This window comes from Molossus molossus, unplaced genomic scaffold, assembly GCF_014108415.1.
Source record: "Molossus molossus isolate mMolMol1 unplaced genomic scaffold, mMolMol1.p scaffold_m16_p_10, whole genome shotgun sequence".
Classification (NCBI taxonomy): Eukaryota; Metazoa; Chordata; class Mammalia; order Chiroptera; family Molossidae; genus Molossus; species Molossus molossus.
In genome coordinates this window covers 4,659,088-4,680,276 of record NW_023425345.1, presented here as the reverse complement: position 1 = coordinate 4,680,276, position 21,189 = coordinate 4,659,088, and the positions used below count along the sequence as shown (strand labels likewise).

Below are 21,189 nucleotides of genomic sequence, written 5' to 3'. Positions count from 1 at the left end.
CGGATGAGGATAAAACAAACAAACAAAAAAACCAAAACTGGCCAGGGCAAGATACATGTATTTTTTTTTAGCAATAAGGGAGGAGACAGTTAGGGACACTCCCGCCTAGGGGTATAAATTCCCCAAACCCCAAATGAGCGGGGCACTTGGTTTGGTTTCAGCGGCTGAGTTCTCCCTCTGACTATATCTGAATGCATTTCGTTTCTGCAAATAAATCCTCGCCTACTTTGCTACTTGTTGTCCCTTGTTTGAATTTGTTCCTACAAGACAAGAACTGAGGACAAGGAGCACTGCCTCCAGCCAGAGGCCTCTGCAGCCAGGGGCCACCTCACCACGGCTGACACAGCCGTGAAAGATGCAGTGGGAGAGCCCACACAGAAGGCTGTGCTCTGGAAACAGACCTGAGGCCCGGTGGAATGTGTACCGGGTGCCTATGGGACTTTTCTTGGGGGTCCAAATTAGGGTCAATGCTCAAAGCTAAGGACAAGGGATGCTAAGTCTCCCACTTTGGTCTTCTTTTTTTTTTAGTCCTCACCCGAGGATATTTTTCCATTTGTCTTCAGATAGAGTAGGAGGGAAAGAAAAACATTGATGTGAGAGAGACACACTGACTGGTCACCTCCTGCATGATCCCAACCAGGACCGGGGACCAAACCACAACCCAGGTACATGCCCTTGACCGGAATCGAACCCACACCCTTTGGTCCACAGGCGGACGCTCCAACCGCTGAACCAAACCAGCCAGGAGAGTCCCCCACTTCCTAAGGGAGCGGTCTAGGAGCCGCCAGCAAGGCCAGGTGTGCCCCCCGCCCACACATGAACAAGGGGTAACAGAAGCACACCCTGGGCCAGCCCACCCCAGCCACTCCTCTCCTCTAACCCTGACCACACAGCTGGGTGCACCCATCTACCCCATTCCCAGTCCCCACCCACTTCCCACCCACTCCTGAATTCGTCTTCATTCTACACTGAAGGTCACAGAAAACTGACCTGTCCAAGGTCATGGTCAGTACCTGGCAGACCTCGGGCCTAAACCCCAGGCTCGCCCTGGAGGGCAAGCTCTTTCCTTGGCACAGCAGTGATGCCATCAAAGAGGAACTGAATGCACAAGAACTTTTTTTAAAATCATCTTTAATGTATTTTTAATAATTTTTTTGCCTCATTTACCAGATAAATCATCTAAATAAATAGATGCTACACAGTCTCTTCCCAATGTCAGTACAAAAATAAAACCGAGCTCTGCATCCACTCTGGCTCCCCCAGCACACACCACTCAGAAAGGCACGTGCTGGGGTCAGTTCACGCCCAACCCTCCCAAGTACATTCATTTCGTCTGAACAAAGCTCACTGCTCATTCTGTGCAAAGGAAGCGTTCTTGTGCTGAGACCTGGAGGCCAGGCTGGCCACTTATAAAGCAAAGCGACACAGAAGCATAGGGCCTTCCCTCAGCAGGAGAGAAGTTGGCAATGGGATCAACGGGGCGATGACCAGTGTGTTGTCCAACAGGGCTTGCGGCGGCATTACGAGTGGCCTTGCCAGGGGTGGAGAACATCCTTCTTGTCCAATCTCATAGCAAAAGAAAAGTACCACCTACATTCAAACGGGTGGGAGCTGGGGAAGAGAGGCAGGTGGTCCAAGCTTTCTAAGCCCCCACCCCTCGACCACTGGCCTGGGTGGAGGTGGGGTGAGTGGGAGGCCAGTGTTCCCCTTTCCCCTCTCAGGCTGGAACACTCAGGGCCAGGAGAGGCCTGCAAGGCCACACCCGACCCCTCATAGAGGTCTACGTCCTGGGGGAGGGGGTCCTAATGGACCACAGCCCTTCTCCCAGGGAGCAGGCTCCTGCAGGGCTGAGCCCTCTCTGAGACAGGGCGCCGGGGAAAGGCTGAGTAAGAAGTGTTCCGTTGCTGCCAAAAGAAAAACGTCTGCCTCATTCTACAAAAGGCCCCCAGGTCCTGATTCTGCAAACTGCACAAACAGCTCTCTGAAAGTGCCCACGGGACAGAGAGGTCCGTGTCCCCTGGCGTGTGGAGCATGACCTACACTGGAAGCTGCTCACCAGGAGCCGACAGCACTCAGGGCCCTCCCTGCCCCGCCCTCCAGCACCGCGCCGGGAGAGTGCCCAACTCCAGCTGCCTTTCCCCTCCCAGGGTCCCGCAGCTGCCCCTCCCTTCCCTGACCCACCCCACTTAATCCTCTAGATTCAACTCCCCAGGCTGGGGGGAATCAAGTCACTCTGGAGGGGACTGTCCCTCAATGGAAGCACTAAATTGACCCTGGACAATGAAGGATTCAGGAGGAAGAGGAGAGAGACCAGGGACTTGAGAATCTTGCCAGCAGGGCACCCGAAACAGAAATGGGGTGCAGGCTGTCTTTGGTTTGGGAGCTTGGGAAGCAGGGGTCTGGGGAGGAATCACCCTGCCCTTGCCTCAAACGGCACAGCGCAGGTGCGGAAGGGTGGGGGGGCCAGGCTTCACTTGCTCTCTGGCACCCCCAGCTCTCACCCCCCAGTCACCTGGCTTTTTCTCCCCTAGAGGGCTGGGGAGGGGAGAAGTCATTCCTCACTGCCAGGGAAGCTACCAGTCCACAGGGTACGTGTGCAAACTAGAAAGTGAGTGCCCCTCCTCCCGGCAGGCAGCCTCCTGTGCGTGGGTGGAGTGGGCCCGGCCGCAGGAAGACATGGCAGAGGCCCCACCACGGGGAACAAGGCCAGCCCAGCTTCGGCATGGACGGCGGTGGAGAGGGGTACAGAATGTAAGGAGGAAGGATGCAGGGAGTTGAGGCTGCCCTGAGAAGGTGGTGGGACATGCCCTCCCTCCCTGACCACCACCCACACACCCAGCGTGGGCTGAGCTGAGGAGAGGGCAAAGAAAGGGGAGCGGGAAGGGCTGGAAAGTCACCTGAGTCAGAGAGAACAGGAGCCCCTCGCGAGGAAGCACAGGGCCCAAGTGCCTCAGCCAGAGCTGCTCGGAGGCCTGGCCCGTCCGCAGGGAGCTCACACCCCCGGCTGGCCATGGCCAGGCCCGCCGACAGCTTCCAGCAAAGGGACTTGGGCTAGGTCCTGTCACGCAATGGGCTGTGCCAGAAGGGGAGAGTGTGTGGTGCCCGTGGCAAGTTGTTCTGTGCTGTGAATCACCCCACATTCACCTGATCGGAGCTTCTAAGTGGAGATTTGCAAGACCCACTGCACACGTCTGCAGGCACATGCACGCACTCACTGGGGCAAGAGGGTGGGGTGTGCGTGAGCCCGTGCAGCTGGGCGTGCACACGAGTGTTTCTCACAGGCAGGGACGGGCGGAGGTGCAGCTCTGCTGAGACCCCGGGGAAGGCAGGGACCTCCCTGCAGGAACTGGGCACACGGGACACTGCAGCAATCTCTAACCCTTCCTTTTACCCCTTCTCTCTGACCTCACCCTGGTCAAAGGCAGCCTCCCACCCCACCGCAAGCTGGAGTGCAAAGTTACAAATAAAGACCCCTCCCCACCAAAAATAGGGAAAAGGAAAAATCAACCAGAAAGGCTGGGGTGGGTTGCTGGGGGAGGCTTTGGGCCTTTCCAGTCTCCTGTAGTAACTAGGACGAGCTGCTGTGTCTAGAGCAGAATGGTGACGGAGGTGTCCAAGGGAGGGTGGCCCTGTCCCCATTCTGCCCTGGACATTGTACCCAAACTGACAGCGCAGTGCCAGGCCTCCCCTCTCCCTCACCAGAAACAGACCTGGAGGCATCTCTGTAAACATCACTCACACAGCAAGGGGCAGGATGGTGGGAGAGTGTTGGGATCTTCCCCCTTCTCCTGTTCCATATTTTTAAATAAAATAATTACCCCACCTTCAACCCTTCCCCATCTCTGGAAGTCCCCACCCCAAGCCCAAAAGAAAACAGTTTAAGAAAGTAAAAACGGTGATTCAAAACTTCCCGCTGCGGTCTCGGAAGAAGCCCTCAGCCGCCTGAGCCTCACGGAAGGTGACGGTGATGGAGTTGGCGGTGATATCGGTCACTGTCACTTCACTTGTGGGGAGCGCAGGTGTCCAGGGAGGGGGCCCCTCTGCCAGGTCTGCATCTGCTATAGCCATGGAAGAAAGACAGGACAGATAGAGGACAGTGCTGACAACAAGGTGGGGAAGCTGGGAACAGGTGGCAGCATGCAGACTACTCCCCACCCCCAACGCCAGGCTGTCCTCTGAGTCTCCAGCCAGGTCAGGGCCTAGCTCAGGACTGGACAAATGGGAGGAGGTCACTACATGTATCTTTCCTGGCTGGACCAGAAGTCATCCTGAGCAGGACCACAGAAAGAGCTCTGGGCTGGGCACCAGGGACCTTGCAGGCTGTGTGTGGCCTCCGGAGCACACCATGCCCTCTCTGGGCATTAGGCCAGCTGAACCTGATGACTCAAGGGATCTTTCCAGCTCTGAGGGTCTCTGGGCCTGGGCCACGGGTTGGACCACCTTACCCTCCTCTTCAGGGGGCTGCTCAGCAGGCTCCCACTCGCTGGCTGCCTGCAGGACGTCCGGGGCCGGTGACTCCTGCAGGAAGAGCTCCCGTGGATGGCTGTGACTCTCCAGGTTGGGCCCGCGGGGCGGGAACTTCTTGCGTGAGAGCCGCAGGTACTTGTGGGCCTTTCGGGGCTTGCGGAGCGGGAAGGGCAGGGTGGACACCAAAGGGCCCTTGTCCACCAGCTCAGGCGCCCCCGCCTTGACCACCCCCTCAGGGCTCCCGCTGCCGAGTGGGCGCGTCAGGGAGAAGCAGAGCTTCTCCTTGCCCTTGGCCTTGTGGGAGCTCCGCAGGTCCATGCTGTACAGCCGCTGCGGGGGCAAGCCAGGGCACGGCGGGTCAGCCCTGCCCTCCCACCCACTGCCGCGCCTTTGCTCATGCTGTTCCCCCCGCCTGAGTGCCCTTCCCCATGCTTCATGGCCCAGAGGCAGCCATCACCCCGCCCCCAGCCCAGCCCAGAGCCACCCTAACCAGCCCGTCCTGCAGCCCACAGGGCCTCATCCCCCCTGGGGCTGTGAAGGGCTCAGGAACGGAGGGCCACAGGCATATGCCTTTGGTACACAGGGGAGGTACAAGAGGTACAAAAACAGATCTGGATTTCTGAAGCAGATAAATTAAGTTCTTCTTCATCATAGAGAAGGAATCTTTGCTCACTGAAGGACCCCCACAGCTGAGACAGACAGCTCCCCAGGGAGACGATGTGAGGCAGAGGGCTCTGAAGGTTCTTGGGGCAAGTTAATCAAGGGGGACACGCAGCACTGGGTGGCGCAGGGCACTGCCAGTAGCCTGCGGGCACCCCAGATCCCTTTAGGGCACTGCTCAGCCCTGAGCTGCTATGTGGCCCCATCCGGGCCTAGGCTTCTGTTGATGGCCTGCCTCATTCTTGTTAAAACAGGCTGAAAGGAAGGTTCTTCCACTACTCAAGGGCTGGTGTTTTACAATTTGGGGATTTGTCTTATTGACTTTGGGGGGTAATTTATACAAGTCCAGGAAAGATCCTTGGTGCTAGAATGTTGGAAGGCTTAGATCACTCTGGTGTAGCAACTTCTACTGCTACCTCTCACCAGAGGCCGAGAGCTCCCAGGAAAAAAAACAGGGGCCATCAGATGGGACCTGTAGGCCAAACATGTCCAGGTGGGAACAAAGATCACATGTGCAAGCTCCATTCTCTAGTCCCACCTGCTCATGCCCATCTGTGGGCGTGGAGTGTGAGCTGCCTTGGTGATGGGAAGAGGGCTGAACTGGGAGGGATTGGGAGAATGCTTCAATGCTTTATCCTATTTGCTGCTTTATCAAAACCCATTTCTTCGGCCTGGCTCGCAGGCCATCACAAGCCCAGTAAACTCTCCCCCATTCTGCAAGGTGGACTCATCTTTGTCCTTCTCTACCTCACCACGAGAGAACTACAGCTACTAACAGGGATCCAGGAGCGTCAGAACTCAGATCTGGGTTTTAATCCAGCTGTGTGACCCTAGGAAACCACCGGCCCACCTGGGCTTGTTTCCTCCTCCGTGAAACAGTGAAGAAGCTATGGTAGCCAGCCTTCGGGATGGCCCCAGCAATGCCTGCCTCTGGGGACTCGCACCTGTGTGTGGTCCCCTCGTGCGCTGAACACTGCAGTGTGGGACTTCTAAGGCTAGGCCATTAAAGACACTGCTTCTTCCTTGTTCTCTCTCTTGGATCACCGACTCTGGGGGAGCTAGTGGCCATACTGTGAGGCCACTCAGCAGCCCTCTGGAGAGGGCCACAGGGTAAGGAACCAGGCCCCCTGGCAACATCTGCCCTGACACGCCTGTGAGTAGCGCTTGTGCGTAGCACTTTGGAAGCAGATCATCCAGCCTCAGTCAAGCCTTCAGATGGGTGCATCCCTGGCCGACATCATGACTGTGAGCCAAACTAGAATCACTAAAGAGCTAGCTAAAGCACTCCCAATTTCCTGACCCACGGAGACTGTGTGATATCACAAGTGTTTATTGCTTTAAGTTGCTTAGCTAGGAGGGAATTGATTACACAGAAATAGATGATAATACACCTTCTCTAGAGGTTTACTGTGCAGATGAAGTATGGCCATTCTGTAGAGCACTGGGCACGAAGCTGAGCATGGAGATGTCTGACAGATGTCCCTTTCCTTCCTGGGACCCAATTTACATCAAGCCCTGTGGAACCCACCCACTGCAAGAAGAGAGGCCCATCTACTCTGGCAAAAGCCTCAAGTGATACACAATCAAGAGTGGACAGGAGGGAAGACATGGCTCACACAGCACATGGACCTAGAAGACTTATTTTTATTCCAAACACCTGGATGGGACTTACTAAATTCAGGAGAGCAGGTATTCCCATCATTCTGATTTTACAGATGAGAAAACTTAGGCTCAGAAAAGCTAATCACATAACATAATTGCCTCAAATCACAAAACAACATTACTTCAAACTCCATCCTCTTTCAGTGTAGAGCAGTGGGGTCAGCAAAGTGTCCCCAAGGCCTAGGCAACAGGATGTCAGAGTCTAGGCCCACTTGTGGCAGAGAGTAGGAAAAGAAAGCCCCATAGGGTTCTTCTCACTCAAAAATGACATATTTCTAAGACCTTCCAAGACTATGGGTCCAGAATGCCAAGAGCCTCCTCTACTTGCATCCTACAATTCCAGGCTCCCATGTTTTCTCAATTCTAAAGTTTTTGTCTCTAAGGATCTCAATTACAATCATGTGTTTTGGGGACTCTGAATATCAAAAAGGCTCATTTATAAGATTCTAAGCTTTTAAAAGTCCAGGAGCCCATTAGCCATATGTCCACCCACCTTCCCACCACAGCACCCCCACCCGTTGCCTTCCTGGGGCATGAGCCCCACATTCCGACTTTCCCCAACTACTTCTCTGCTTCGGGTGGAGGCCAAGTGCCTCCCGCCCACAGATCCCTGGGTGAGGCTGAGGAGAGGGAGTGGTTTGGCTCAACTAGCTGGGCAATTGCACGGTGAGCATGGGGACCTATGGGTGGGCACCAGCGCTGGTGGGTTACCTGCAGCAGAAGCCGCTTGGGTTTCGGACCTCTCTTCCTATACCCCGACGCTCGGTCTCTCTCCTCCCTGGGGTGCAAAGCAGATGGCAGAAGAAAAGAAAACACTGGTGACATTTAAGGGAAAGTAGGGTATCCGCTCCACCCTGCCTCTACAGTCTATGGGGGAGGGGGCATCCTCCACAGGCCACCCCCAATCCTGGGGTAGAACTTCTTCCCTGTTGCTCTCTTTAGGCCATAACAACAGGGTCCCTTGTTTTAACTCCCAGGGCCTCGGTCTTCCTAGCTTACAAAGGCGAGGGCACAGCCACTGGTCCCAACTGCTGGGGTGGGACTCAGGTGGCATCTCCAAAACTATGTGGCTCTTTACTAGGCTCCAGGGTCATGCCAGAGCTCTGCTCCACATGCTAGTGGAACCCCCCCCCCCAAGAATGTAGTTCCAGCTTCCACTTTAAGGAGAGTTACACAGAAACCTGTTAATCAAGTTTGCCTTGGAGGTGCCAGGGCAGCCATAGAGAATCGGCATGTCCCTCCCTCCACCTGGGGTCCCCCAATGGGATCTCCATGACTGGTGGGGAGAACGGGCTTCTACTCGTCTGGACTGTCTCCTGTGGGAAGGGAGTTACAGTGGCCTACACTGAGTCCCTAGGAGATGACAGACTGCTGGGTGCCTCCCCATATCCCAAATGCACAAACACAGGCACAACCTGAAGCTGCAAACAAAGCCACACCAACACACACCAGAAATCACCACAGAGCTGCCAACAACCGTGCCTGGAGTGGTGGGAAAGTCAGTCATTTCGTTCTGCCCATCGCACTTCGTTCCATTCACACTTTCTGTGGCCCCAGGGCAGAGGCCACATGGTCGGAGCAGGAATGTGAGGGCAGGAGTTCGCCCCGACAAGAGAAAAATTCTGAGATGTTGTGAATTCCGTTCCCGTGAGCCAGACAGTAGGAGAAAGAGACAGCGAGTCCGCCTGGTAAGGGTGGGGGCCGCTGACCAAAGATGGCTCACATGCCCACATGTCCGCTGAATCCTGAATCGACCTCAGGAGTCCACCCAGACACCACCGGCCACCACCACACCTGCGCAGGCATGAACCTTCAGGGCCGTACCGATCAAAAGCGGAAAGTATTTCTTCCTTCCGGTCTCTCACCCACTTCACTATTTCCTGCCCCCTTATCTGTAAAATCTTTCCAAATTTACATCTTTCTTCCCCAAAACAGAATGCACGGGGTGGGCGACAGTATGAGAAACAAAACTCATCTTGTATTATTTCTGTATTAGCTATTCTAGTATTTTCCACACGAACAAGTGTAAACCTACATCTGCCCGCCCGTGTCCAGAGGCCCCTGTCAACTCGAGGACGGTGCACATGTCGCCTCTCCACCAAGCCCTGCAGCTGCTGACTTCAACCTTATGCCCCAGGACCTGGTCCCTTTTGGGCCTACATATGGCCCAATAAACCCTTTCTTTTAAAAACTTTTGCAGTCACGGAAGTTGTTTTTTTTTTAACAGTGCACTTCCCCTTGCTGGGTGTGTGACCTTAGGCCTGTCTAAAATCTGAGCTCAGCGAAACCCAAGAATCCTGAGAGACTGTATCCACCGTTCCCCTTCCTCTAGGCAGCAGCTGCCCACCCTCAGGGACATCAGTCTCCAGGGCTCCTGGAGGTAATACACCAGGTGGAGCCGCCCGGGCCCCACAGAGTTGGCTTCAGCAGGTCTACTGTGGGGACCTGGAACCAGAATTTGATAGAAGCACCCAGGAGACTGTGATGCTGCTCCTGGCGGCTCACCAGGACAAACCTCCCAAGCCCTTCAGGCTGAGAAGCTTCTCTCAGAACCCAGTGCTGGGACCCAGGACTCTGTTTCGGGAACAGCTCTACCCTGACCCACAGGAGACCTTGGCTGGTCACTTCCTTTCTCTGGGCCTCAGTATTCTTGTCCGGAGCAAGAGGTTCCCTCCTCAGCTGATCACCAGGGCTCTTAAGAGGAACAAGCTTCAAATCCATTACTTTATTGTATGCTCTCAATAACGCTGTATTAATAGGCAGGGTTCTTAACAGGAACACAGCATGTGGTAAGTGGACACAACTCCCTTTTAACTAAGACTGAGAGAAGGTGTGAGACAGCCACACAGTGGGCCTGTAGACGTCTCCAAGCTCCGAATTTGTTCCTTAATGACTGACTTCGGCTCAAAATATCATGCCATTCTCTGCACTGTGCCAGCCCAAGCTTCAGGTGCCCCTGCCCTCCCTTGGCTGTCCCAACCCTCCCTCATCCCCCAGTTTCCCAGCTCACATCACTCCAATCAGCCACACTCAGAGCCACACTTGCCTCCATGCTGCTCCTCATACACAGGCCTCACCCCAGGGCCTTTGCACTCACTGTGCTTTGCCCAGACGTCCTCTAAAACACCCACTGGGTTTATTCCCTCACTTAATTCAGGTCTCTGATGAACCACTATCAGCCTAGGAAACCAGCACCCCACCTATCCCCCTCCCTGACCCCTACCCTATCACTGAGGCAGTGATCACCATCTGATATCGTATATATTTATTAGTGCACTTTTTTAAAAATTAATCCTCACCCGAGGATATTTTTTCCATTTTTATGCTTAGAGTGGAAGGGAGGGGGCAGGGCGGGGGAAGAGAAAGAGAGAGAGAAACACAGATGTGAGAGAGACACATCGATTGGTTGCTTCCTGCACGACCCTGACCAGGGCCGGGGACAAACTGCAACCGAGGTACCTGCCCTTGGCCGGAATCAAACCCACTCTTGGGTCCACAGGCCAATGCTCTAACCGCTAAGCCAAACCAGCCAGGGCTATTAGTGCACTTTTTATAGCGTGTCTCCACACTGGGATGTGAGCCACATGGGGGAGGGACATGCGTTGCTTTTGTGCCTTGCTGGGACCCCAGCACCTGCAACAGTGCGGGGCACATACTAGGATCTCAGTCAAGATTGTTGAATGAACCAAAGAATGACTAGCTGACCCCAATTACCATCAGAAAATATCCACACGTGTGTCCGCACTCATGGGTTTACAAAGTGCTGTCACATACCTTTACTTCTCAAGAAAGCCCCATGAGGTCAGCATGTTATCCCCATTTCACAGATGGGGAAGCCGAGGCTCAGAGGGAAAGGCCTTGCTCGACACCTCACAGCTGGTGCGTGGCAGAGCCAGGCGCCAGGACTCTAATCCAGGCCTTCGGTGCCTGCCCACGTATCCTCACCACATTCCAGGGCATCCCACAGGACTTCCCAGGGTCACAACCACTTTGGTGAAGACCCCACAAGCTCTCGGGAATCAGAAAGAAGTGGGCCAGGGACACCCTCATTTTTAAAGGCAGGACTGTGAGAGCTGGCCCTTTGAATCGGCAGCAGGAGACGTCCTGGGGAGAAGAGAGGAGAAGGGGGCACGAGGGCCAGAGGAAGGACGTCCAACATGCAGTCAGGAGCCTGGGTTGAGTCCTGGTTGGGCTATTTCCCAGCTGTGAGGCTCCTGGACAAGTGTCACAGCTCCTCAGAGCCTCTGTTTCCCCACCTGTCAGAGGAGACCTCGTCCCTGTCTCAGGAGGCTACCAGAAGGGCTGATTTTAGGAGACGGTCTGCACTGTAAAAGTCAGTGGTTGGGGAGAAGCTGCGGGGCGCGGGCTGCCTGCTGGCAGGGCCCAGTGAGACCGGACTCGCACAGCAGCAGGGAATGGCTGGACTCTGCTCAAAGGGCCCCCACCAGCAGAAAGGACATGTTGTCAAAGGCTCTCGCTGAGATGTGCTCTCATGGCCATCGGAGGAGCTGCCAATCACTAACCTGTGTCTCAGCAGAGCGCTTGGCAGATGGGGGAGACTGAGACCCAGGTGGCTCTGCCCAGGGCCACTCAGCTAGGAGAGGGCAAAGTGGTGGGGACCAGAACTCAGGTCCCCTGGCTCCAAAGCTACCCCCCAACCCCAGGCCTTTCCTGAGCTTCATCAGATTGTCTTCTGCTAAGGGAATCTCCAGAGAGCATGTCTTTGATCTCTCCCCAGTGGCCTGTATGGGCATTACTGATACTGCTGACCCTCACACAAAGGGCATCTCCATGACACATTTTTACATTCATCACCTCAGCTGAAACCCCTATCTTATGGAGAAGCCGCAGCAGGGGTTATTGGGGTGGCCCAGTTACAGTAGAGAGACCGAGGCCTGGGGAGGGGAGGGAAGTAGCCAACATCACCCAGCAACAGGAAATTAACCAGGAACTCTGGCCTCCCTGGAATTGGTGCCCACCACCTTCCCCCAGCTAGACTAGTCTGCGCTGTCCCTGCCAGAACCCCACCCCTGTGCCTATGCCCATGCCCCTTGTTCCAGGCCAAGCCAGCAGCAGGCTCGCCAGGAAACCTCCAAGCCTGTCTGTTGACCAGCCCCGGGGCAGGCTGAGCCTCTTACTTCTCCTCATAGGCCATGACCAGGCGGGGGTCCAGGATGTGCTCTTCTGGCTCCCACGTGCTGTACCTGGGAGAGAAACGAGAGGTCAGAGCTGCCCTGCTCTCCCCTGGCATTCACTGAAGCCACAGCTGCTCCACCAGGGCCCGCTTTCTGTAGGCCCTTGCCCCCTACTGGTCCAGGAAATTGTCACCTACTCCTAGGAGCTGTCCCCGGCCAGCCACACTAGGTCAGGGGTCTCCTAGGAGTTCTAATGACACACCAGAACTCCCCTCATTCTGAGCACTGATCACAGTACCCTATAAATATCGGTGTCCAACTCCCAATTAGGCCTCGTGTCCTCCTCAGTAGCACAGGGTGCCTGGAAGAGGGCAGGGCCTGTGGTAAAGGGCAGGGGCTCTGAGACCTTCTGCCTGGGTTCAAATCCCAGCTCTACCCTTGATAGCTATAAGATCCTGAACAACTTCTCTAAGGTCTCTGTGCCTTGGTTTCCCCATCTGCAAAAGATTCTGCTGAAAAATGCATTCATATGTCTACGTTTTCAAAGTAGGGCCTAACATACATGAAGTATTCTGTGCTTATCACTGTTATTATCCCCACCCCCTCCTCAAACCCCAGCCCCAGCACAGCCTCTCTTGCCAGAATGAGTTGCTCCCTCCCTTTTGGGCACTCATCTGTGCATCAAGGCCAGGTCAGAAGTGCCCTTGTATCGGGGCCTAGTACACAGCAGGAATTTGGTAAATGTCTAGTGACTGGTGCAATGGTCATAGGGCTAGGACCCCCTAGGATTCTCCCCAGAGGATCTTCCACCACTCCCAGACCAGAGAGTATCCCCCGCTGGGACAGACCTGGGCTGAGACAGCTCAGCACTTCCTGAGCTCAGCCATCCTTGTTCCATCTGCTCTGTTATTTACTTAGTATCTGCCTTTAAGCAGCTCACTTTTTCACGTATTTAATTTTATTTAAAAAAATAACGGTATATGACTTCCATATTTGGAAGAACAGTATCCCTCACTATAAACAGATGCTAGTACATAAAAATTAAAAACTTAAAACATATATATATGTGTCTATATGTACATGCATACAAATAAAGATATATACAAATATACAATTATGCCCATACGTATATGTGCATATGTATATGCACAAACAAAACCTAAGCACTGGACTATGTTTCTGGCTGAGGCGGCCCCCAGCTCTGCTGGATAAGAAGGGAGATGAGCAGGTATCAGGGAAGCAGAAAGAGGCTAGGCACTGCCCCTGCCCTTGTGGCCTCCGAACCAGCTGAGCCGAAACCTTCATCTTAAATTGTCCTGGCACTGTGAAACCTACAGTCGTCCAGTCTAGACATGAACAACAGCTGCCCAAGGACAGAATCCTCTGCTCCTTTCTCCAATGACAGTGCTGCATAGCTACTTCACATTGACCCAGTCAGGCTCTGTGACTTAGCAATGAAGGTCCATGCCCTGAGGACCTTCTAGCCCATACCCAAGTGCCACATGCTGAGCCTGAGAAAACACATCACACCTCTCTTCCTTTGTACATGCTGCACTGTTGTCTGGGATGACAGTCCCTCCAGAGGACTCCTACTCATCCTTTAAGAGCTAGGTCCTTATAGCTTTCCCTGAGATCTTCTCCCAACTGTCCCACTCCAGCAGGACGAACCAGCCCCTCTATGGCCTTAGTGCTACACTTGGCACCTGCCATAATTACTGGTGAATGCAGCTGGCATCCTGGTGGGCATATTGTAACCCCTCTTCAGAGCACACAGCCCAGGTCCAACCCCCAGGTGTTCTGGGAATGGCTCTAGATGCCACTGCAGTTTTGCTTACCCTGAAGAAATGTGAAACTGAAACTGGTTATGTATATATTTTGGGTAAAACCCAAACTATGAGCAACCAGAGGCTAGCAGAGGCTCCAAACCTTCTTCCCCCAAAAGGAAGGTTGAGTTTGCTCAGCTGAACCAGTGATAAGGGGAGCATCATGTTCCTGCTGTGGGCCGCCTCTCTTTCCCTCCTTCTCTAACTGTTGAAATGTCTCCCTGACCCTAGTCCTTTCTGCCCTGCCCATTTTTGTTGATGTCACTGCTGTGTGCTTCCTGGCAGGTCCCTAACCTTCTCTGGACCTGTTCCTTCATTTTAGAATCACTAGCCCCACCACAGACAGTACCAGAAAGCAATGAGAGCAGACTCCTGCCGGGGACCCATCCACTCCTCCTAGCACCATTATGAGATAGGTGACCCCAATGAAGACACTGAGACCCAGAAGGTAAGCAACTTGCCAAGGCCACTGAAACAGTGAGTTGGAACTCAGTTGAATCTCAGCCACCCTGTCTCTACCTTCGGGTACTTCATTTGTCACTGTATCTGGCTCCACGCGGAGCTGGGATGTCCTTGGGAGAGGGGCACTGCCTGACTGAGCAGGCCCTCAGTATCTGACATGGGGGCCTGGCACACAGTAGAGGCACAGAAAGAGAAAGCGTTGGCAGATTCAGAGGGGGCTGTTACTGGCCTGGGGCATCGGTCCATGCGGGATCAAATTTGCCATCAGGAGGCCCGGCCCTGCTCCATGCTAGAGGAGGGCAAGGGGAGTGGATTGCACAAGTATCTGTCCAACACCCTGGGCTCCCCTACAATGGGGGCCACTAGCGCCCCTCCTCAGAGTGGCGATTTAGAGGCAAACCCAATTTGGGAATAGCCGGGCGCAAGGAGCACAGGAGCACGCAGGCGGCATGGTCCACAACCTAGGCGACAGCGGGCGGGCCTGACATGGCGTGCAGAGGAGGTGGGTACCGGCAGGGCGGATACGGAGCGCTCCGAGAGAGGCGGAGGGCCCATGTAACCCCGCCCCGCCCCTCTTCCGGCAGCCCTGGAGCCGCGCGCGCGCACGCAGGAGTGGCACGTACGGATTACCAGGCCAACCAATGGGGAGAGGGGGCGGGAACGGCGCGTGCCCGCTGAGAGGTAAACACGGCCACGTGACCGGCAGCCCCAGCCCCGGGCTGGGTAAACAGGCACAAGCGGTTGCTGGAGCTTGGTATGCGCAGGATCCCGCCATGCTGGGGGCGGGGCGCCCCACAGAGCAAGGCCTCCTGCAGCATCCCACTACAATATAATGTTGCTTGGAATGAGACCCAGCACCGCGGGGTTCGGGGACGAGCCAGCACGGGTGGCTCTGAGCAAGTGATTCAGGCCTCCGTTTACCTATGCGTGAAGTGTGGGTACCAAAATAGTCCCTATCTTTTAGGGTTGATATGACTATTAGTTGTGTTAAGCCCAGTGAAGCACTTATTTCAGTATGGTACGTAATAAAAGCAAATATGCATTAATTAAGCCAATTTCGAAAACCTAGAGAGCACAAAAACCTACTAGGGCCCGAATCCTGGACTCTGCTACTGTGGCTGCCCAAACGCAGTCTTAGAGGAGAAAAAAGCGCCTTCTCTGCCTCTGGAACTGTTAGGGCAGCCCATGGCCAGGCTCTGTGAGGCTAGGGCCTCATTTCACAAGTGGTGAGATGGGGGTGCATAGAGGTTGAGGGCTTTGCCCTGGGTCACACAGTTGTTAAATATATAGAGCAAAGTTCAAAGGCAGTCTGGTCTGGTTCCGCAGCCTGAGCACTTCCCACTGAACTGGCCACCAGGCCAACACACAAAAGATCTTCGGTCACCTTTACCAGAGAGCCCACTGTGTATCAAAGGGGCTAGGCTTCCAAGCCATGGGGTCAGACAGCTTGAAGTTCAAATCATCCCAGCTATATGACCCCGGGCAAGGGCTCCTCTGCTGAGGCTTTTTGTCTCCCCATCTGTAAAATGGGTTGCCATGAGTCAATTAAATAGGCCAAAGCCTGATCATACTAGGGGCTTACTGATGAGCAGCCCAGTTATTGCTGTGCCCACTGACAATATCATTACCAAAGCTCCATGGAGGTGGTCCACCCTAGAAGATGCAGTAGCATTCACTAGTGGGAAAGGAAGGACAGCAGTCCTGAGCTGATTGCAGTAAGAGTGGGATATCTGAGGGTCTCTCGGGCTGAGAGCAACTGCCGCTGATGATTTAACATCCTCTGCCCCAAGACGACAGCCCTTCCCTGTGCCCCTAGCCCTTCTCGGTGCCATTTGGTTGGCTGTTCCTTCCAGAACTAGCAAGACAGCTCCTCTGCCCCACCTGCTGGGGAGGAAAGGCAGTCATTTGTCTCCCCTTTGGAGAGATTATAGGCAAAGTGAGTATTCTATTGTTTCTGTTGGTAACATAAGCCTCCCTGGCCAGGGTGAGGAGGGGGCTGCAGAGCAGGAGAATCTGAATTCCCCTCCCCGCTGAGGCTGGTAATGCCCTAGCCATGGCTCCTAGGCTTGCAGGTTGCAGCCTGCCCAACTATCCACTCCCCACCTGCTTTATCAGCCTCTATTCCAAGCCAGACCCACTGAGGAGGGGAGACTGAAGACCAAATGGGTTACAAAGAAGCCCTGGACCTTCTGCTTCTCCCTCTAAATGAAGCTATGCCCCCCCTCCCCCCAGGTGAAGTGGGGACTACGCTGCACGGGGTTGACGGTTATATTCGGATAATGACCACCCCTCTCTGGCCTCAGCCTCCCCATCTGAGGACTGATCTAAATGATTTCTAGGCCACTTTGAGCTCCTGTGAGGAATGGAATCTCCCAGGTCCCTCGCCTGGCTGAGGGCGGGGCAGGGGACCTAGAAGCCAAGCTGCCTAACTCTATTGATAGCAAACATTTACTAAGTGCTTGGTTGGCTGAGAATGTACCAGGTACTTTCTGGCCAATCATCTAATCCTCATAACAACGCTGTGACAGAGGCTTTACTATTCTAGTTTGGAGATAAGGAAGCAAAGTTCCCACTATGTTGGGGACCTGCCCAAGGGCTCACAGCTGGATAGGAACCCAGGACCAAAGTGTGAGGGAGCCAGAGGTGCACATGGTCATCTGGTCAAACAGGGCTCCCAGAACCCCTTGTGGGGTCATAAAAGGTAGTCATAAGGGCACATCTGGTGGTCTCCTCATGTTAAGAAACAAGCAGGCCCCTGGGTTGGGGCTCTGGCCAGCAGAAACATGGAGGGACTGCTCTTGGAGCACTAGGTCCTTCCTGCTGATGGAAGCTCTGATGGGCAGACATATTCATTTGGGATTAATCAAAGTGGGAGAAGGAACTTTTGATAAGTGCCTTTGTTTAGAGAAGGAAATCTTTCAAAAGATGGAGTCTGCCAAAGGAAAAATAGCCAACAGTGCCTTGAAGGCCACTAGGCTGGGACCACACTCCAATGCAATGCCTTCTGGTGCAGAAGCTAGGGGAAGCCAGTGCTCCTGCTGCCTGCCCTGGCATCTTCCTTTTCTAGCTCTCCCACACTCATACTGTCCCTGCACCCAGGCTGGAAGTCCACATCACATCTGTGGAGAAAGGGACCTTCATTCACTCCTGGGGTGTTTGGGAAGGGGCATCAGGGACAGGAGAAATAGACAAATTTTGCCAGTCACCAACTCCAATCATAAGGATGCCTGCAGGTCACCATGAACATGTACCCAGGCCTTTCACCCCATAAAGTGAAGAAGCCTGTGAGGGGGGCAAAGCCTGGACTATTGAACCCATTTTGCAGATAAAGAAGCTGAGGCACCACGGATCATCTTCCTCTCTACTGTCTCTTGCCACCGTGCCCCTAAGACATTCCCAGGACCCAATACCAGGTCAGCCCCCTACCACCAGCACAGCAGAAAGTTCCTGGCACAGACAGCAGAGGCTCTGAGTAGAGGGGGATTCCAGGAGTCAGTCTCTAGGAGGCAGGGCAGGAAGGTGGGGCACCTACAGACCAATGGGGAGGCCCCACGACTTGTTTATTCTCCACCCCCCTCAACTCCCTGCTGGGAGGTGATTGGTTGGTGTGAAGGTTCCTGATTGGACCTCCGCAGGAGAGGTGGAGAGACTGGGAGGGGTCCTAGACCAGCTCCCTGCTCCCCAACTCTAAGATGGAGGAAGCACAGAGGAGATACCCGAAAATGGGGTGGCCTAGTTCAACTCTGACCCCACTTGCTGTGTGACCCAAGGCAAGTTGCTTACCTACTCTGAGCCTGTTTCCTCATCTTTAGAGATTACTATCCCACCTGCCTCACAAGGCTGTATGGGAACCTGGTCTATAGAATGGACCAAGGCAAGGTGGGCTCAGGTTCTGTCCCTAGTTCTATGGCACTGAGGACTCATACCCGGTTAGCTAGCCTTGTCTTACCCAGTCTCACAAACCCCTGTCCAGCACTGTACTTGCTATGGCTTGGGGATCCCTCCACCTGGCCAGCAGGCATCTCTGAACCCAAAATGCTGGGCCTTCACCTCCCAGGTGCCCGAAAAAGCCTCCAACCAGAAGATGGAACTTAACTGGAGAGGAGCAGCTGAGAAGAGAAGCTGGAGCCCACCTTGACCCTCATGTGCTCCAAGCCCCTTAGCTGGCAGAGGGGCAACTGAAAGCCAGAGAAGATTATTTAATCAAGTCCCACTGGCCAATTACTAGAGCAGCTGGAGCTAAAAGCGAGGCAGGAGAGAGGGCAAAAGGTGGATGGAGGGATGTACAGGCAGGCAGACACACACACAAAGGACCTTACTTTGGGGGCCATCCTTTCCACTTCACCAGATACTCGACTTTACCCTGGGGAAAAAGAGAAGCAGACACAGTGAGATATACAGCTGCCCCAATGACCACTCACAGGACAGCAAGGCCTAATCTCCCGTGCAGATGGATGTCCCCCAACACATACACACAGACCAGAGAACCCCCCACTAGATCCCCACCAACCCAGAAACCTCCCAAACTCTGGCTGTTGCATGACCACCCCAGATGGCCCTCCCTACTAGAGCACAGAAGTGCAACTGGCCACAAACACTTCTGGGGCTCCTGTGGCAGAAACTTGGAGCTCATGTCACACATGGGGAAACTGAGACCACGTGGGGGTATGCATCACCAAAGATCCAGTGTCTAGAATCTAAGTGCTAAGACCATAACTCTCTTTCCCTTTTAGATCAGAAGACTCTCCAAATTGTAGTAAATTCCTCAGCTCTAATTCCACCAGCCCCTTCCTAGAAAAAGTTGCCTCTGACCCAGAGGTGACAGGCCAGTGACTTTAGGTCTCTCAACTCAAAAGACCCTGGAAGGACCCCAGAGAAGGCTGACAAAATCTCCACCTACAGAAATGATGGTCACCCCTCCAGTAGTTAGAAAATAGAGGTAGGCCGCTCCCTTCCTCTTATTGACAGGGGCCTTTAAAAGTTTCCAGTCCAACCCCAACCATTAGGTGAAACCCCTCCACACCGAACTTTGAGACCAAGATGTCACCTCTTCAAAGAAGCCTGTCCTGGCCACGCTTTCTAATGCCATCCCTCCCACCTCACAGTTGTCTTTCTGTGTAGCACATGAAAGTGGGGACTGGAAGACATTAGTTTGCGTTTCCTCATTCATCGTGCATCTCCTCTGCCAGAATGCCAGCTCTGGGAGGGAAGGGGTGTACCCTCCCTGAGGCTTAGAAGGTGCCTGGGACATAACAGATCTTCAATAAATTTATTTTGAATGAACGGCTGAAAGAATGATGCTTCTCATTCCCTGGCACTACCCCTCAGGTCTGGTGTAGAAGATGGTAACCACTGTACCTGCCTGGGCTACACTCCATGAAAAGCACTGGGCTCTGTGGAATAAATTAAAATCGAGGCAAGTCTGGATGATGGAAGAAGGAGGAGGGGCAGCCCCAACCTGAAGAGTGTTCAACCCCATCAGAGATGGAAGAAGAAGAAAGCTCATGGCCCACCATGACCTTGAGTCTTGGCCCAAGATGCCAGGACTAAGTTTTTTCTCTCAAATGATGAGCTGGCGATCTGCCAACTTGAGCTCCTCGCTCTCCCTTCATCTCTGACTGGTCCTGTGATTTTGATCAGTTCACTTCTCCTGCCTGGGCTTCAGTTTCTGCCTCAAATGGGAGGTGGTGACCTCTAAGACCCTTCCCAACCCTGCTGCTGGAGCCTCCCAAGGGACTGCAGAAATGAGACAGGGAAAAGGATGGTGAAGAGTGCCTCCAGGACAGGAACTCTCCCCAAGGACTTCCATCCCCAACCTCCAATCTGAGGCGAGCCCACTCTGCAATGTGCACAGGAAGTGTGGACCGCCCAAGTCCAGCCGGAAGACGCGGGGACCCGAACCCAGCAGAACCGTCCTTAATTGCAGGGTGTTGTGTTTTGGATAGGAAGGGGGAGGAGCTTCGAGGAAGCCAGAGCGCTGTGGGCGGCTTCATTGAGCCCTGCCGGGCGGGGCTGAGAGTTGGGGTGGGGAAAACAGAGGGGTGTGCACTGAAAGAGAATGAGAAAGATGGAGGTGGGGGTACAGAGAGGATCGGAAAAGGTCCAAGTCCAGCGGTTAGACTTCAGAGGCTGGAGGGTGTTCCGAAGCCCCGCCTCAAACTTCAAAGGTCTTGGTACCAACAGTGCAGAGTCCTGTGTTCGAGACCCAATTCCGACGCTAATGCACTAGGCAAGTCGGTTCCTCAACTTGGGCCTCAGTCTCCCCACATTTAGAAGCAGGGGAAGATGAGGAAGGATGGAGTTCAGGATCCCTACAGCCCGGTCCTAATCTCCAGTTCTGGCGGGCTCAGCTGCTCCCAACATCCCGGGCGACAATTTTTATTCTGCTCGCTCTACAAGGTGCCGGGGGAAACTGAGGCACGGGCTGGGGAGACAAGCCCAGCAGCGCGGGGCTGCCTGGGCTCCCCGCCCTACATTTCCCCTCGCCCCCAGCGTGGAGGGGACAGTGTTGGGAAAACGAGGGGACCCCAAAGGGGTCCTGGGAGCCGCCCCCCGGCAGCCTCACCTTCCGCACGCGCTTCTTCCGGATGCTCTCCACAGCGAACACCTGCTCGCCGATGGCTGACAGCTCCATGCGGGGTGGCGGACGAACGGGCCCGTGGCCGGGCCGGGCCAGGCCGGGGGCGGAGCTGCGGGGCCGCGGCTGCGGCGCGCGATGCTCGGGCCGGCGGGGTCCCGGTCACCCTCGGCCGGGCGCGCACGCGCACGCGCACGCGCGCACACCCCCTCGCGCTCCCTCACGCCGACGACGTTCCATTTTTGAACCTGCGCAACGTTTTCCTCGGCGCGAGCGAGCGAACGAGCGCGCGGGGAGTGGGCGGGGCGGGGACTCGGCTCGCGCCCGGCAGGCCCCGCCTCTCCTTAGCCTCCGGTCCCGCCCCCTCTGGAGCCAGGTCCCGCCCCCTCTGGAGCCCCGCCCC

The 21,189-nt window shown here is 54.7% G+C and overlaps 1 protein-coding gene across 3 annotated transcripts; it reads right to left on the bottom strand.

The window, feature by feature from the left end:
* Window positions 1-952: 952 nt before the first annotated feature.
* On the bottom strand, window positions 953-20,897 carry CBX7 (chromobox 7). 3 transcript variants are annotated; one of them, XM_036251214.1, is made up of 6 exons: window positions 20,775-20,897; window positions 18,529-18,572; window positions 11,928-11,993; window positions 7,501-7,567; window positions 4,446-4,797; window positions 953-4,058 (listed from the first exon to the last, which is right to left on the bottom strand). In XM_036251214.1, exons 1-6 carry the CDS (start codon window positions 20,841-20,843, stop codon window positions 3,901-3,903), a joined length of 756 nt encoding a protein of 251 aa, XP_036107107.1. In that variant the 5' UTR covers window positions 20,844-20,897; the 3' UTR covers window positions 953-3,900. The 3 variants fall into 3 exon arrangements, with proteins under 3 accessions (XP_036107107.1, XP_036107108.1, XP_036107109.1); XM_036251215.1 differs by having other exon boundaries at window positions 953-4,055; XM_036251216.1 differs by having other exon boundaries at window positions 4,446-4,518.
* Window positions 20,898-21,189: the final 292 nt, after the last annotated feature.